General features: G+C 44.2%; 2 protein-coding genes across 2 annotated transcripts; both read left to right on the top strand.

Moving 5' to 3' along the window:
* The first annotated feature begins 206 nt into the window (after nucleotides 1-206).
* LOC143604674 (BTB/POZ domain-containing protein At3g49900-like) lies at nucleotides 207-12,851 on the top strand. The gene is made up of 4 exons (XM_077081077.1): nucleotides 207-483; nucleotides 664-733; nucleotides 10,324-10,842; nucleotides 12,063-12,851. Exons 1-4 carry the CDS (start codon nucleotides 314-316, stop codon nucleotides 12,714-12,716), a joined length of 1,413 nt encoding a protein of 470 aa, XP_076937192.1. The 5' UTR covers nucleotides 207-313; the 3' UTR covers nucleotides 12,717-12,851.
* Nucleotides 12,852-13,301: 450 nt separating this feature from the next.
* LOC143604672 (fatty acid amide hydrolase-like) lies at nucleotides 13,302-15,781 on the top strand. The gene is made up of 9 exons (XM_077081075.1): nucleotides 13,302-13,412; nucleotides 14,390-14,473; nucleotides 14,544-14,612; nucleotides 14,851-14,933; nucleotides 15,002-15,070; nucleotides 15,154-15,218; nucleotides 15,312-15,373; nucleotides 15,443-15,538; nucleotides 15,713-15,781. The coding sequence occupies exons 1-9, from the start codon at nucleotides 13,302-13,304 to the stop codon at nucleotides 15,779-15,781; spliced, it is 708 nt and encodes a 235-aa protein (XP_076937190.1).

Below are 15,781 nucleotides of genomic sequence, written 5' to 3'. Positions count from 1 at the left end.
ATTTTCATTGTATTAATCTAAAAAAAAGAAGTGAAATTTAAGTATAGTTTGATTTCATGTCTAAAAAATCCAATATACCGCCCAAAAGCTGAAATTCAAAAAACAGGAACTTAAAAGGACAAAAATGGTACAGCAGGAAGGTGTAAGGACATTTAAGATACATCACATGCAACGCGATGAATGGGCCAAACATCTAGCTTATCAAATATCCAAATAATTAATAATAATAAATATTAAATATCATTTTATAAATGTAATTTAATATACATTTTGGTCACCTTCTATTCTATTTTATTCTACTCTCTATCTAACCATGAATTCAGGCGTATGTGAACCGGAGGATTGGCAAAATCTGAGGGTGGTGGAAACCATCTATGAAGAAGATTCCGGTGAAGATTCTTGCACCACACCTTCTTCTGTGTCGTCTCCGCCGCCTCCCTCCTCCCCTTCCGCCGCCTCTCTCCGGTCACGAGTTAAACTCTGGTAAGTTATGCTAGCTAGTTCACATGTACGTGTTTTTAAATTGGTTTCATTTCTAAAATTCAAATTGAATTAACACTGTTTTAGGGATATTTTAAGTAGCTAATTTATGAAATCAAATGTCATGTTTAATTTAAGGAATCTTATATAGCTTATTTTAACATATTTTATCTTATGAATTAGGTCTCTTAATAATGAAGTTGAAACCAATGTGATGATACATGTTCAAGGTTCAAGCTTCCGGTTGCACAAGGTATGTATAATTCTAGAAATGACAAATCTCCTTTTTAATCTTTGAATTATAATTCAATTTGGTGACTTGAAGAAACACCAGTCGAACCCCGACAGATTACGAGTAACCTGAGGGTTAGATAGACGTTTCCCACGAGGGGTTAATTCCGGCAAGATGGTTCTTCCGATAACCTGCAAAACAGACACCGTGAGCTCGTCACTAAGAAAGGGGGGGTTCCTACTTGTGACCACCCTCCGGCGTGAGAATCAGTCTATATTACTCTTTGAATATAAAAGTATATTATTAATACTAGAGCAGTTATCAGGTAAATTATATAAGATATTAGATGATGAAATGATAATACCATTTGATGTCTTTTATAGCCGAATGTGGGTTTCCAAGGAGGTTTAGCCGGCCTACTACTCTGCCAACTGTGGCCTACGCACGTGCTCTGCTGGTAATTGGTGGATAGGCAGCGGCTGACAGTGACCAGGCGTGCTGTTCACTTTTCCTTTTCCACCAACTACAGGCTAGGCACGTGGTATGGCAGGAGTTGGTGAGCAGGCGGCGGCTATTGGTCACAGTGCTGTGGCGTGTTGTCTGCCATGCTGCTGTCAGTGAGCTGTCGTATCGTTGGTCAGATCTTTTGTCCATACCTCGTCAGGTATCACACAAAAGATCCTCCATTATTAAACGGACTGGCTCATTTAGGCGGGAGTTTTCCCCCTCCCGCCTTTATGCGGGAATGTTCCCGGCTTTGCTCATTCCTTCTTCAGGTGACTACTGAATTATTACGAGTCTGAGCCTTATGCGTGTAGCCATGCTGCGCGGGTGGCCAGTCCCTAATGGCGGGTATCCGCACCTGCGGGAACAGGCGGATACTTGGAAACCATAGGGAGGCATTTCCTGCGAGACCAGCTTGCGTACCGCATGTGAGGTCGTCACAACTCTGAGCGTGGTGGGTCCTGCGGGTTTGGTAGGTCGCGGCGCAGACGTCCGTATGGTGAAGTCTGCGGGTTCAACTGCGCAGACGTCCGTTTAAGGAGTCTTGCGTGTTCAACTGCGCAGACGTCTCCTTTTAAGGGAGTCTTGCGGGTCCTAACCACCTCTGCTGGGACCTACCTCTTCAAGTCCCCCCAGTCCAATGTTCTTCTCATGAATGTTTAATAAAGTAAGGTGAACTTTTGGACTTAAGCAAGGGGTTTTTGAAAAGGGTTTAGTTTTATGGGTTTTCCGCGGGAAGTCTTACCCACGGGTTTCCCAATGTCACGCAGAATTTCCCAATGTTCTGCTTGATCTCTGGGATGATGCGGATAGGTCTGTAACCTCCCCGCAAGTCAGGAGCGTTTAGAACCTTTTGTGTAGATTCTCCATGAGGTCTTGGTGGTTTTGAACATAGTGATCAATCATGTTATAACCACCAATTCCATCCTGAAGTTTCAAACAATCTAGTTCTTGACGTTCCCGCTATGCGGGGATGTTAATCCCGTTTCTGCAAGCATGGCCCAGAAGATCCTTCTTGGTTTCAATTCCCATGGAGTGCTCGGTATGCGAAGGGTTTTGCCTTGACGCTGTACCCGCACTTCGTCTTATTAGTTACTTTACTCCCAAGGTATCCCTGGCGTTAAATCCCTGCAGGGCTAGGTGCGTGAAGGGTTTTGCCTTAACACTGTACCCGCGCCCGACTTACAATTGGGTGCCGAGGTATGACTTTTTACGGGTGTTAGGTATGTGAAGGGTTTTGCCTTAACACTGTACCTGTGCCCGTTTTGTAGTTGGGTGGAATGCCAAGATTTTCTCGGCTTCACTTCCCTGTGGGTGCTAGGTATGTGAAGGGTTTTGCCTTAACACTGTACCCGCACCCGGCTTTATAGTCGGGTTTTTTCCGGTTTCCGTTCCCTGCGGGTGCTAGGTATGTGAAGGGTTTTGCCTTAACATTGTACCCGCACCCGGCTTCATAATTGGGTTTTTCCGGTTTCCGTTCCCTGCGGGTGCTAGGTATGTGAAGGGTTTTGCCTTAACACTGTACCCGCACCCGGCTTCATAATTGGGTTTTTCCGGTTTCCGTGCCCTGCGGGTGTTAGGTATGTGAAGGGTTTTGCCTTAACACTGTACCCGCACCCGACTTCATAGTTGGGTTTTTCCGGTTTCCGTGCCCTGCGGGTGCTAGGTATGTGAAGGGTTTTGCCTTAACACTGTACCCGCACCCGGCTTCATAATTGGGTATTCTTGGCCTCTGTTCCCTGCGGGTGCTAGGTATGTGAAGGGTTTTGCCTTAACACTGTACCCGCAGCCGTCTTACGGTTAACTGGATAGCCAGGGTAAGGGGTTTTTCCCGCTTACTTTTCGAATCTTTTTGAATTTTTGAAATTTGAAGAGTTGGTGAAAGGATAAGAACAGTCGTGCGACGGTTTCTTCTGACTGTGTCAGGACGTGCTGGAAGTTATGGCGACGTGACATTATATGGTCATTCCAGACGCTTTTTACGGCGCGTGGGCGCGATTTTTCGGGCGCGTGGCTGCAAAATTAATGGCACTCGTCCTTTCAACAGCTGTTGCCAGCTTGCCTGGTGCCACATGTCACGGTTTCATTGCACCTTCAATTTCTCTCTCCTCCGCATTAAATTCATCGCATTAATTGCGATCACTATATAAAGGGGAAGAGGGTCCTTTGTAATTCACATCTTCACTTCTTCTCTTCATCTCTAAGGCGATTTCTGGTGAATACTCTCTTATTTAGTTGAGCATTCCTCCAAAATCGTTTCTTCTTCCTCTGCAATATGTCTTCCCATGATGCTGAAGCTGTAGCCGACGATAGGAGTACTGTTGGCGAGTGCCAGTGTGCTCTACCTATCGATCTGTACCAGTATGTCGTCAGGAAATTCATGCTTGAGTCTCTTGAGCCTGAGTTTCCTGAACCTCAGCAGACTGTGTACGATGCCCCCAGTGGCAAGATCGGGGTATATGCTGCATTCTTTGTTTATGGGAACCTTAGGTTCCTATTGACAAAGTTTGTGTACCGTGTCCTGGAGAGGCACGGTGTGCACCTGACCGAGGTGCATCCGATGGCGATTGCCAAGATTCGGCACTTCGAGTGAGTGTGCCGAATTCTGGGCATTGAGCCCTATGTGGACCGCCTGATGACCTTCTATACTTGGAGGTGCATCCAGGGGTGGTACACCCTGACAACCCGGATCAAGGGTTTGAAGATTTGCGCGACCGAGCGCAGTCTCCGATCGTGGAAGTGGGAGTTCTTCTACATTTCTGCCCGCGCCATCCCCATTGCTATGAAGTTTAAGAAGGGGCAAGCGCTTCCGAGCCTTCACGCTTCCAACTACCAGGAGGCGGAATGGTTCGCGAAGATATCTCGGGTCCAATCTCCGGTTTACCGGTTTGCGTAGTCCGGGATGGTGATGCTGGGGATGAGCCGGGTATGGAAGGAGGCGTCTCGGTTTCCCATCCTTCTCGAATACGGTTTGAACTCTATTCCTTATGGTATGTCTTGTCTTTCTTGCTGATATGAGTTTGTCTTCTAACTGTTTCTTTTCTTTCAGAGGGGAACGATTTGGAGTCGCTCCTGTACCCGCGGGAAGCTGACGGTCCCGTGCGGGTGGGTACTCGTGCTCTAGACGAGAACGAGTTGCCCATCCTGGAACAAACGGCGGATCGGTTTGTGGAGGTCTATCCGCTGGGCCACGAGATCCTGAGCCACCGGCGGCCAGGTAAGGCGTTATTCTCTCCTCCACCCCTCAATGCTGTACCCGCTGCTGGAATTCCTGACATCCTGTCTTCTTCTGAGGAATCCGCAGATGGTCCTCCGTTGGTGCGGAAGAAGAGGGCTGCCGGCGGGAAAGGGAAGGAGAAGGTGGCCTCCACAGCTGATCCGGTGCTTCTATCTGACACCGAGTCAGATAGTGAAGAGGTGGCGGGGAACCCCGGTGGTGAGAAGACCACTGCTCCGGAGGCTACGACTGTTACCTCCGGAGAACCAACGACGACGACGGTGACCGGCATCAAGAGACCGGCTCCATCGGGCTCGTCCCCGCCCGTCCGTACGTTCAGGCTCAAGAAAACCCGTAAGTACAAACATCCTTATCTTTGTAGATTTATCACTTTATAAATTTATTGAAACACTTATCTTCTTGTGCAGGCGTGGATGTTGACGCATTCTAGGGTGGAGCGCAGAGGAGTACCTCTCCGCCAATGACGGTAGGCTCGGTCAGCCTACCTGAGGCGACGACCCAGGCGCCTGCGCCTGCTTCCGCTGGATCAGTTGCTCACTCCCTTGAGCCGACTGTTCCAGCTGAGATGACGTCACCGCCGGTGGTAAGTGCGATTTTTACAGCATCTTTCACCGAGCCGGCGGTTACGATTGCTGTGGATTCTGTGGCGGCGACTGCGGCGGCGACCTCGGCGGCCGCTACTATGCCTCCGCCACCGGCAACGACGGCCGGCCCATCAGTTACGCGCGGGGCTTCTCGCCAATCTTTGTCACCTTCCCATCTGCCCGACCTTTTGGATGGATTTCCCTTAGGTTCAGGCGATGGGTTTGGTGGCTATCGGCCTGTGATCGACCCTACAGGTGCGTAGGGTTCTTTTGGCCTTTCTTATATATTTCTTCTTTTTCCTAACTGCTTTTTTTCTTTTGCAGTGTCGGATTCCAATGAAGTGTATGTTCCGCGATGGAACATCCGCCGAGGAACAACCCTTCGTACCCCGGTGTAGTGCGTGGAATGGGCTCGCCACGCTGCTCCCCATGGTGCGTTGGGGGAAGCCATGGCTAGCTACCAGGAGGGTAGGCTAACCAATGAGCTTCGGGTTCTCCAGGCCCGGATGCAGCCGCGCGTCGAGCTGCTTTGTCGTGAAAACGACAAGTTGAAAGCAGCTCGCGCCAAGGAAGTATCTCAAGCGCGGGCTCTTCGGGAGGAGAACCAACAGTTGGCCGCAGCTGCTGCGGAGAAGGAGAAGGCCTTCAAGGCCCTCGAGGTTGAGGTTCAAGCGCGACTCGAGGCCCGCTCCAAGGCTGCCCAAGCTGTTAACGAACAGCTTCGGCTGGCTAAGGAGACTGCGAGGAACGCAACCGAGAGGGCCACCAAGGCTGAAGCCGTTGCTGAGCCTTTACGCGTGGAGAACGAGGAGCTCAAGGCCAAATTAGAGGCTCTCCAACGTGCTCATGATGCCTTGGCGATGGAAGATGCCAAGAAGCTCCAAGAGATCCTGGACCAGAGGGGCGTGCTTGACCATACCGAGCGGAAGCTTAAGGGTGTTGAAGAGGCTGCTGCAAAGGAAGTGCTACTTGCCAACCTTAACAAAAGCGAAGCCGAACGCACCCGCACTCAAGCTCAAGCCGCCCTCCAAGAAGCTCTGGTTGCCAAGGAATGGCTTCTTCGAGAAGCGTTGTCTCAGGTATATTTAGCTTTACGTCTTCACGCTTTCCTTTGTACATAGAAAAGGTGTTTGACACTTGTATTTTCTTTGTAGGTTGTGCATCGGGTCTTCTCAGAGACTACTTACGATGATGCCATGAGCGCAGCCCTCAACGCTTCTCATGAGGATGGGGAAAAGGCCGGCTTCCTGCTTGGTCTAGGGTTCGTTGAGAAAGGCGTCCCGCCTTCCAACTTCCCTTTGTTCGATGTGGACACCGAAGCTGCATATGACCAAGCGGTGAACCAATATGCCGCCTTCCCGCATCCGGTGGTGGAGAAGGTGAAGGAAGTCGCTGCTGCTGATGATGGACTTGCTATCCTCAAGGCTTTCCTTGAACCGCCACGCTCTACTGATGGGGCGGGTCCAAGTGGAAGTGGTCCTGAAGCTTGATTCTGAAGATCCCTTCCCGCTGTTAGGATAGATTAGATTTTGTTTTGTAGGCGGGTAGTTACCCGGCCATTCTTGTAATATATCTTTTGTGAAATACAAATCTTTTTGTGGATAAGACTGTTATTTCCTTTGGGTTCATTGCTTTATAAACCTTATATGACTTGCATACTTAGTTTAAATTAGCGATTTCCCAAGTGTTTAGAATAAGTTAACCTTGAATGTGGTTGACAGTAGGTTAAAGTTTTGCTTCCCCCTTTGTGAGTGTGCGGATAGGACCGGCACTTGCACTTGGTAGGATGACTAAACTTTACCTATATCTGACCTGCGCGTAGGTTTTTCCTTATCCTTTCAGAATGACTTTTAACCGTTCAACGCGCGGTTGTTAATGAGTTAGTGTTCAGCTTCCGCTACCAGGATTCATGCGAGTATATCGGCACTTTCACATAGTGGGATGGCTGAACTCTTCCCCTTTAACTGTCCTGCATGAAGGTCTTGTCATTTTCTGGGTTTATGCGGGTTTTGCCGCCTTCCCCACGCAACGATTCTTCACTTGATGCGGTGAATACCGGCATTAGTGTTCGAATCGACCGTTCAACGCGTGGTTGTTAATAGGTTAGTGTTCAGCTTCCTCTACCAGGATTCATGCGGATATGCCGGCACTTTCACATAGTGGGATGGCTGAACCTTTCCCCTTTAACTGACCTGCGTGAAGGTTCTGTCATTTTTTGGGTTTATGCGGGTTTTGCCGCCTTCCCCACGCAATGACTCTTGATGCGGTGACTACCGGCATTAGTGTTCGAATCGACCGTTCAACGCGTGGTTGTTAATAGGTTATTGTTCAGCTTCCTCTACCAGGATTCATGCGGATATACCGGCACTTTCACATAGTGGGATGGCTGAACCTTTCCCCTTTAACTGACCTGCGTGAAGGTTTGATGCTTTTGGGTTTGTGCGGGTTTTGCCGCCTTCCCTGCGCAACGATTCTTCACTTGATGCGGCGGATACCGGCATCTCCATGTGCAAAGTTCATAAAATATAAATGTAAAATCATCAGCTTCTATTTGAAGGAGAATCGTTTCCATTAGAAGTGGCTCTAGGCCTTTTCTTTACAAATTTGGAATTGATCTACATACAAACTGTATAATTGAGCTCCCATTAGGCGTGGCTTGGATGGGAGCACCATCGAGCCGACATGTATCTTGTTCGGGATCTCGTTGTTTACGCAGTATGTAGTCTCCGTTGAAGCTGCGATTTTTATTCGTGCGTTTCCCCAGCTGGGGTTCACGCATCAGCCTGCTCGACGCTCACTTCGCCACAAGGTGCGCGAGTGTCCCATCCTTGACAAATGCTTCGACCAAGTCCTTTACGTCTAAGCATTCTTCAGTGTTGTGGCCTTTGGTTTTGTGAAAATCACAATACTTTCTCCGATCAGCGTTGTGGCGATGCCGGATAAACGGAGCCTTTGGCCACGGGAGCTCCTTCGTGGCGAATATCTCGGTCACACTCTTTGTGAGTGGCGTCCACCTGGAGTTCTTCTCCGGTTTCACGTTATCTCTTCCGCCCAACCGATGTTGGAAACCGGACGGGGTGTCAAAGTTTACCCTTGACTGCCAAATGCCCAGCTTCCACTTTTTGTTTAATCGGGCGGTAAGGACGTTGTTTTCCCTTGTCTTCTGGGTGTAGAGGTTCGTGCTCTGTGGAAGATCTCTACCCAGTTGCCTCTCGGTTTCCGCGAAGCGTTTAGCTGCGGTCATGATGGCATCCCACGTGGATGGCATGCCGTCTTTGCCCGTCAGGGTGCGGATGAGTTCCGGGTCGTTTGCGCCCTGGATGAAAGCGGCGCGAACGAGATCTTCGCTAACGTTGCCCAGGCTTAGCTTCTTCGAGTTGAAGCGAGTGATGAAGTCAGGCAAAGATTCTTCCTCCTCTCGGACGCACTTGAGGATTGTCCACTGCTCCTCAGTGTACTTTCTTTGCTGACTAAAGTGTTGGCTGAACTTCTGTTGGAAGTCTGCCCAATCGTAGATGTGGTGGACCGGCAGACGGTCAAACCACGCTCTAGCTGCCCCGACCAGCGTCATCTGGAACATATAACACCACGTGGGTTCCGTCCAGTTACTGACGGTCGCCCCCGCGATGAATCTGTTCAAGTGATCGTCAGGGTCAGAAATACCATCTTACGTGCCTATGTTGGACATTTGTTTATGCACGGATGGCGCCAATGAAGAAACACCAGTCGAACCCCGACAGATTACGAGTAACCTGAGGGTTAGATAGACGTTTCCCACGAGGGGTTAATTCCGGCAAGATGGTTCTTCCGATAACCTGCAAAACAGACACCGTGAGCTCGTCACTAAGAAAGGGGGGGTTCCTCCTTGTGACCACCCTCCGGCGTGAGAATCAGTCTATATTACTCTTTGAATATAAAAGTATATTATTAATACTAGAGCAGTTATCAGGTAAATTATATAAGATATTAGATGATGAAATGATAATACCATTTGATGTCTTTTATAGCCGAAGGTGGGTTTCCAAGGAGGTTTAGCCGGCCTTCTACTCTGCCAACTGTGGCCTACGCACGTGCTCTGCTGGTAATTGGTGGATAGGCAGCGGCTGACAGTGACCAGGCGTGCTGTTCACTTTTCCTTTTCCACCAACTACAGGCTAGGCACGTGGTATGGCAGGAGTTGGTGAGCAGGCGGCGGCTATTGGTCACAGTGCTGTGGCGTGTTGTCTGCCATGCTGCTGTCAGTGAGCTGTCGTATCGTTGGTCAGATCTTTTGTCCATACCTCGTCAGGTATCACACAAAAGATCCTCCATTATTATACGGACTGGCTCATTTAGGCGGGAGTTTTCCCCCTCCCGCCTTTATGCGGGAATGTTCCCGGCTTTGCTCATTCCTTCTTCAGGTGACTACTGAATTATTACGAGTCTGAGCCTTATGCGTGTAGCCATGCTGCGCGGGTGGCCAGTCCCTAATGGCGGGTATCCGCACCTGCGGGAACAGGCGGATACTTGGAAACCATAGGGAGGCATTTCCTGCGAGACCAGCTTGCGTACCGCATGTGAGGTCGTCACAACTCTGAGCGTGGTGGGTCCTGCGGGTTTGGTAGGTCGCGGCGCAGATGTCCCTATGGTGAAGTCTGCGGGTTCAACTGCGCAGACGTCCGTTTAAGGAGTCTTGCGTGTTCAACTGCGCAGACGTCTCCTTTTAAGGGAGTCTTGCGGGTCCTAACCACCTCTGCTAGGACCTACCTCTTCATGACTGAAATCTGAAAAATTTATGATGTTAGAGAGTTTTTTTTTCTTAAAAGATGAAACTTCAAACATTCAAAGAGAAATCAAATTGTAAAAGGTTTTAGTAGAGAATTTTAAATAAATTCATAATAGTATAATACAATCAAGACATGATATTAAACAAGAATTTGAAATAAATTTACATAAGACACAAATTCGAAAAATTATGTAACTGAATGACGTATTTCCTTTTTCCTCATGTTATATCTGCTAAACATTTGTTAGAATTGGTTATTTCTGATTAATTAAAAGTATAAAACAAATAAAATAAATTAAATAAGCTTAATTATTTACCATAGGAAAGTGAAAAGATATACACAAATTAATTGCTGCAACAATGAGACATTCATTTACGTTTTGCCATTCTCATTGAAAATTAAATGCCCATAATTAATAATCAACCAACACGCAACTCCAACATTCATTACACCGCACACAAAGTCGATGTCAACATTAATCAAAAGTACAACTAAATGTTACGTTTCATTGTCACCTAGGATCCCTTGGCACAATGCAGCAGATACCTCAAACGACAGTTAACAGAATCATCCAACGTCACAATCTCACCGCCGTTAAAGATAACGCCACACACATTCACTCTAGTCGCCAACCACTGTTACGGTGGCCACCTTTTTATTACTCCATTCAACGTGGCATCTTTGTTACTAGCAGCTGATTTACTCGAAATGAACGATGGGACAAACGTTGTTGAGAATTTAAGGCAGAAGACCGAGGCGTATTTTTGTCGGACGGTGGCGGTGGACCGGGATTACGCTGGGGTGGTTTTGAAGTCTTGCATGGGGCTTTTGCCGGAAGTGGAGACGAGAACTGGTGTTGTGAGTAGGTGTATTGAGGTTATGAAGTTGAATTGTGACGGTGGCGGAGACGTGTTGAGCTGGTTTGATGGCGTTCAGGAGCTTTCGGGTGAGGAGTTTAGGTTGTTGGTTGATGCTTTACACCGGAGGGTGAATGGTACTCATGATTTGCTTTATAGAATCATTGACTTCTATTTCAAGGTGATTATTTACTATTAGTGAACAAATGAGTAAAACACATATGTATGGGTGTGGATGGGTTGGTTTAATCGGTTTTGGTCTTAAATCAAACCAAAAATTTAAATAACTTAAATATCTAGGTTTGTTTTTCTTTTCACAGTAGTTGGTTTGGTTTTGATATTTATGTTGCTGTGATTTAAAGCTAAATGTTTTATGTTGAGAAAAAGTAATAAATGATATTTAAAGCCCCAACTAAATCTTAGACATCGGCTAAAAGAAGTCCAAGAAAACCACATTCAAAATGTTGGCAAAGCTATATCCGATGTCTAGAAGCGGAGGCCAAATATGTGTATTGATTTGATTATTTAAAATATGTTTAGTGTGCCAAATAATTTTTAGTATTCTTAGCCGCATTCCTTCTTTGATGTTGCCTGCATGCTTAGTTGGTTTTACTTTGGCACATAAAATATTACTATTTATCATATTTGAAAATAAAACTTATAATACATAAATTCAATAACATTTTTTGGTTCGTTTATGATTTTGACTCGGTTATTTTTTTGAAGAAATATCTAAAATGGGACTTTTAAAGGGTTGAAATGATTTTTAGGAGAGAGAAATGATGATAAATGATAAGGATTTCTAAATGATATTTCATTTGAAATGTTGATCTTTAATTTTTTTCAAATGTGTTAGTTCTTGTTTGCTGAGTTAGATCATAAGCAAGTGTTCCGTCATTTGAAATGATGGAAGTAGGACAATTATCATGTGATCCATCATTTGGAATGACGGATCCCACTGATATCTCATCTGCTACTTTGATTGGCGTAGCCCTCCCTTATAATATTTTAAACCTTTTGACAGACATTCGTCATTTCAAATGACACGAGTGAATAACAATTAAACGTATTTTTATTGACATCTCTTATACCACTTAGACTAGCGGAACATGTGACCCAACGTAGCCCGCCCTAAAATAATAAATGTCTTACTTCCGTCATTTCAACTTAGCAAACAAGTATTGACACATCCTGAAAAAAAAATCAAGGATCGTCATTTAAATGAAAGATCACTTATAGAAATCCTTATCACCATTTCTTTCACTTCAAAGTCATTTCAACCTTTTAAAATTTCCCATTTTAAACAATTTTTTCTTATATTATTCAGTTATGTCTGTTTTATTTCGGTTCATGCGAGCATCAAATTAATAAAACAACATTTGTATTCAATTTGACGTACAGGCAGAAGGTGGGAAGTTGACTGAAGAACAAGGAAGCAAAATATGCAACTACATCGACTGTTCAAATCTATCATCTCAAATGCTAATGCATGCAGTTCAAAACCACAGAATGCCATTAAGATTCGTGGTTCAAGCCATGTTCGTCGAGCAACTCAACACTCGTCGTTCCATTTTCTCTGCCGCTCAAACCCTAAATAAAACCCATAACCATCGCCAAATCAAACAACCCGCCGTCACCAACGCCTCTGTCACCCTCGGTGCAATCCTCCAACATGACGCCGCGCTTCGCCAAGTGGCACATTTGAGAGATACCATGGATTTCACGAGTTCTCGGATTCAAAGCTTGGAAGACGAGATTCATGGCTTGAAGAAGATTCTGACTAAAACGGATACGGGTGGTCAAGTTACGGATCGGGTTAAGTCCGAGAGTTTTAGGTTTAGTTCCGAGAGGATGGTTGAAAGAGGGCAAAGAGGGTCGGTTTCTTCGGGTAGTTTGCGGACCGTGGATGTGGGAAACGGGTCGGACCATTCGGGTGATCAAGCAAGTCCGAGAGGGTTTGGGAAGCGGGTCATGAGTGGGTTAAAAAGTGCGTTTCGTAAATCGGGTTTGGGTCGTAGTCGGGGTGAGGTTAAATCGGAAAGAGTGACCGATTAGCCGTTTGTCTTTTAAATACCTAAAGATTTTAAGTTTGAGTCCCTAGATGAGTTAAGTAAAAGAAGTTTTCTATAACAAAAATCAGTTTTGTGTATTAATTTTCGTATCCATTGACCATTTTATGTATGAGGTTTGTTGTCAGTTTTATATTTAAAGTTATAGTGATTTAAGGATTAAAAGAATGACGGGGACCGGTGGTCCATGAAGATTGGTGGTGGCAGGTGATGGTGATTAAAAATTTGAAAGGATAATTTATATATTAATAGTTTTTAATGTATTAACAGGTAGTCGAATCTATACTACTAAATAAATAAACCTTTCTTTATGCCACATGTCTTTCATTTAACTCATCATTAGTCTCCCATTCCCGCCTCTCACCAATATCCATTTACAAACCCATTTCCTATAACAGGTCCGATTCAATCTAAACGCCTTCTTTCATACAAACCCTAAATCATCCTCCAGCTTAATTACTTTGTCTCCGGTGTTGCAGCAGCACCCGCCACCGCCACCCCTTTTTTCTCACCGGATTTTACACTGGTCCGATTCATCTGTTAAATCATTCTTCAGCTACCTTCGTCTTCGATGTTGCAGCCGCAACCGCCACCGCCACCGCCACCCCCTTTTTCTCACCTGATTCCACCACTGGTCCCGCCGACAACCCTTTTGGTACACCAATCTTTGGACCTCAGGCTGGTATGTTATAGTTCATTCGGTGTTCGTTAATTATTTATATAAACCCTAAATCGATTTCAGTATGTATTTAGGCATGAATTGATTAACAAGCAGCATCTCACCATTGTTTATTCTTCGATTTCATAATGTATGAAATTATGTTCGATATGTGCCTTTTATCTTTATTTTTGTTTTGATATAAACTCTAAATCGTGTTCCTTATTCTTCTTAGGGTCGATTATTTATTTGCTGTTTACCAAATGTTCTTCAATTTTGTGAATTTCGATGATTATGTTTATTATCATTGCATAGATGTTATATCATTTTGATTAACAGGTGAAAACCGAGGAGCATCGACTAATACAAGAACAGCTTAACCAAAAGATACAATTTTAAACGTCCATTGCAGATTTCTGTTGCCTTTTGATATTCTTTGTTTTCTGATGTATCAATATTTTTGATTTTTGCAAGATAATTGAATGTGAAGGACTAAAAGAAACCATTGCATCCTTAAAACAACTTCTTTCAGATGCAAATTGTGAACCTCAAACCGAGGAAGAGTTTGCAAAGCCCAAAGAAACAAAGGAACTTTAGCCTCAGCAAGCTCAGGTTTGTTAATCTTTTCATATGTCAGCACTTCTTTTAGAGGTTCCATCTTCTTTAAATTTTTAAAATTAGTTAATATATATAAAAGGATTATTAAAGTCATATATTATAATTAATAAACTACAAAAAATGAAAAACAAACTCAAATCTTTCTTCTTCTCGATCCAGCACTAGAAGATTCGTTACGTCTTATCATCATAATCCATGCCTCGCCGATTGCTACAGCGACTGAGGTATAGTTCTTAATTGCTCCGGCGTGTCCTCAAATAATCCATGCCTCGCCGATTACTGTGTTAAGATATATAATTAAGTTGAAACGGACACAGATTTATACTTTTACCTAATAAGGTCTTAAAGAGTACTAAATATGTCTATGTGTACCACTCTTTCAGTGGTTTGATGATGTAAACTCGCCTGACGTATCTGGTGTCTGTAGACAAGTTCTTACTTCATTATCAGATATGCATGGGTGTGAAGTAAGTCTATATATCTACTTAAATGTTACTTCTTCTAGCTTGCAATAATTTGCTTTCTCTGTGGTCCAAGATAGTAGAGATTACTATACCAGAGCTTCAAAAGATGCGCATAGCACATATCGTTTCATATGGTAGTGAAGCCCTGTGCTCATTAATGCCTCGATTCCTAGAAATGTATGTGTGTTTTGTTATGTATAATTACAAACATGTTAATCACAACTTTATTGTAATTGTTTTGAGTTTAATGAGAAATATAATTTTTAATGTTACTATAGTAGTCTTAATTTACAAGTAAAACGATTTCAGAATTCTATAAACATTAAAAATGGACTTTTGGTGAATGATAGGTTGTTTGTTTTTCATGCAGGAACTTTCAGAAACTTGCATTGGATAGTCGTATAAATTTGGCAATTATTCAGTCATTCACATGCTCAGACTATGTTGCTGCCCAACGTCTTAGGTAAAAAAAAAAATTATTTATTATGATTTCTATAGCTAGAAAAATAATTATAATTTAATATGCTACAAACGGAGATTAAAGTATTACCACATGGAAATCTTCAAGAAGGTGGACATTATTGTGACCCCTTCAACAGGGTATGATAAGCTCAGCAGCTACTATATGTATGTATGTATGTATATGTTGATTGTTTTCATGATCTAATTGCGTTATTGTCCAGCATGACTGCACCTAAGATTCACCCGAGTGCACTTGCTTGTGGTGAATCGGATCTGGAGGTTATAGGTGCATAGTTAACTTAAGAAAAGATGTATCTGTTATTTATACAAACAAAATGGAATGTGAGTCTAATTATTATTATATGTGTGTGTTGTTCAGCTAGCCTAATGAAATATGGATTGACAGCAAATGTTCTTGGATTCTCGGCCATTTCTGTCCCTGTAAGTGTGTATGGAAATGATAAACGTAACCACTCCTCGTGTCTTATGTTGTTGTCTGCGTCTGCCTAGGTTGGTTATGATAAGCAGGGACTTCCAATAGGGCTGCAACTAATAGGACGACCTTGGTGTGAAGCAACGATTTTGCGTTTGGCTGTTGTTATAGAGGTAAAAGTTGACCTTTGTACTTTCAACTATGTTAAGTAAAATCATTGTGGACTTGTCTAAATTTAAAGATAATCATATTAATTAAAGCTGGAAAATATATAATGTATTTAACCTTAAAAGTCAAAGAGAAGACTAAACACGAAGACCGTTGACTATCTGCATTTACGTTTGCAGCAACAATGGAATGAACCTAAGAGGAAGCCTGTAATATATTTTGATGTTACAAATACAAAGGGTAAGTGA

Source organism: Bidens hawaiensis, unplaced genomic scaffold (genome assembly GCF_021521415.1).
Source record: "Bidens hawaiensis isolate Kalapana, Puna unplaced genomic scaffold, B.hawaiensis_p1.1 tig00066144_1, whole genome shotgun sequence".
Classification (NCBI taxonomy): Eukaryota; Viridiplantae; Streptophyta; class Magnoliopsida; order Asterales; family Asteraceae; genus Bidens; species Bidens hawaiensis.
The sequence above is the reverse complement of the archived record's forward strand: the minus strand, read 5'-3'. Positions and strand labels throughout refer to the sequence as shown.

Bases quoted from the DNA above. Each gene is read 5' to 3' on its own strand.
- LOC143604674 (XM_077081077.1), top strand. From the start codon at position 314: ATGAATTCAGGCGTATGTGAACCGGAGGATTGGCAAAATCTGAGGGTG. The intron at 484-663 runs GTAAGTTATGCT...CTTATGAATTAG, and splicing joins CGGTCACGAGTTAAACTCTG to GTCTCTTAATAATGAAGTTG. The intron at 10,843-12,062 runs GTGATTATTTAC...TTTGACGTACAG, and splicing joins TCATTGACTTCTATTTCAAG to GCAGAAGGTGGGAAGTTGAC.
- LOC143604672 (XM_077081075.1), top strand. From the start codon at position 13,302: ATGTTGCAGCCGCAACCGCCACCGCCACCGCCACCCCCTTTTTCTCAC. The intron at 15,374-15,442 runs GTAAGTGTGTAT...GCGTCTGCCTAG, and splicing joins TCTCGGCCATTTCTGTCCCT to GTTGGTTATGATAAGCAGGG. The intron at 15,539-15,712 runs GTAAAAGTTGAC...TTACGTTTGCAG, and splicing joins GTTTGGCTGTTGTTATAGAG to CAACAATGGAATGAACCTAA.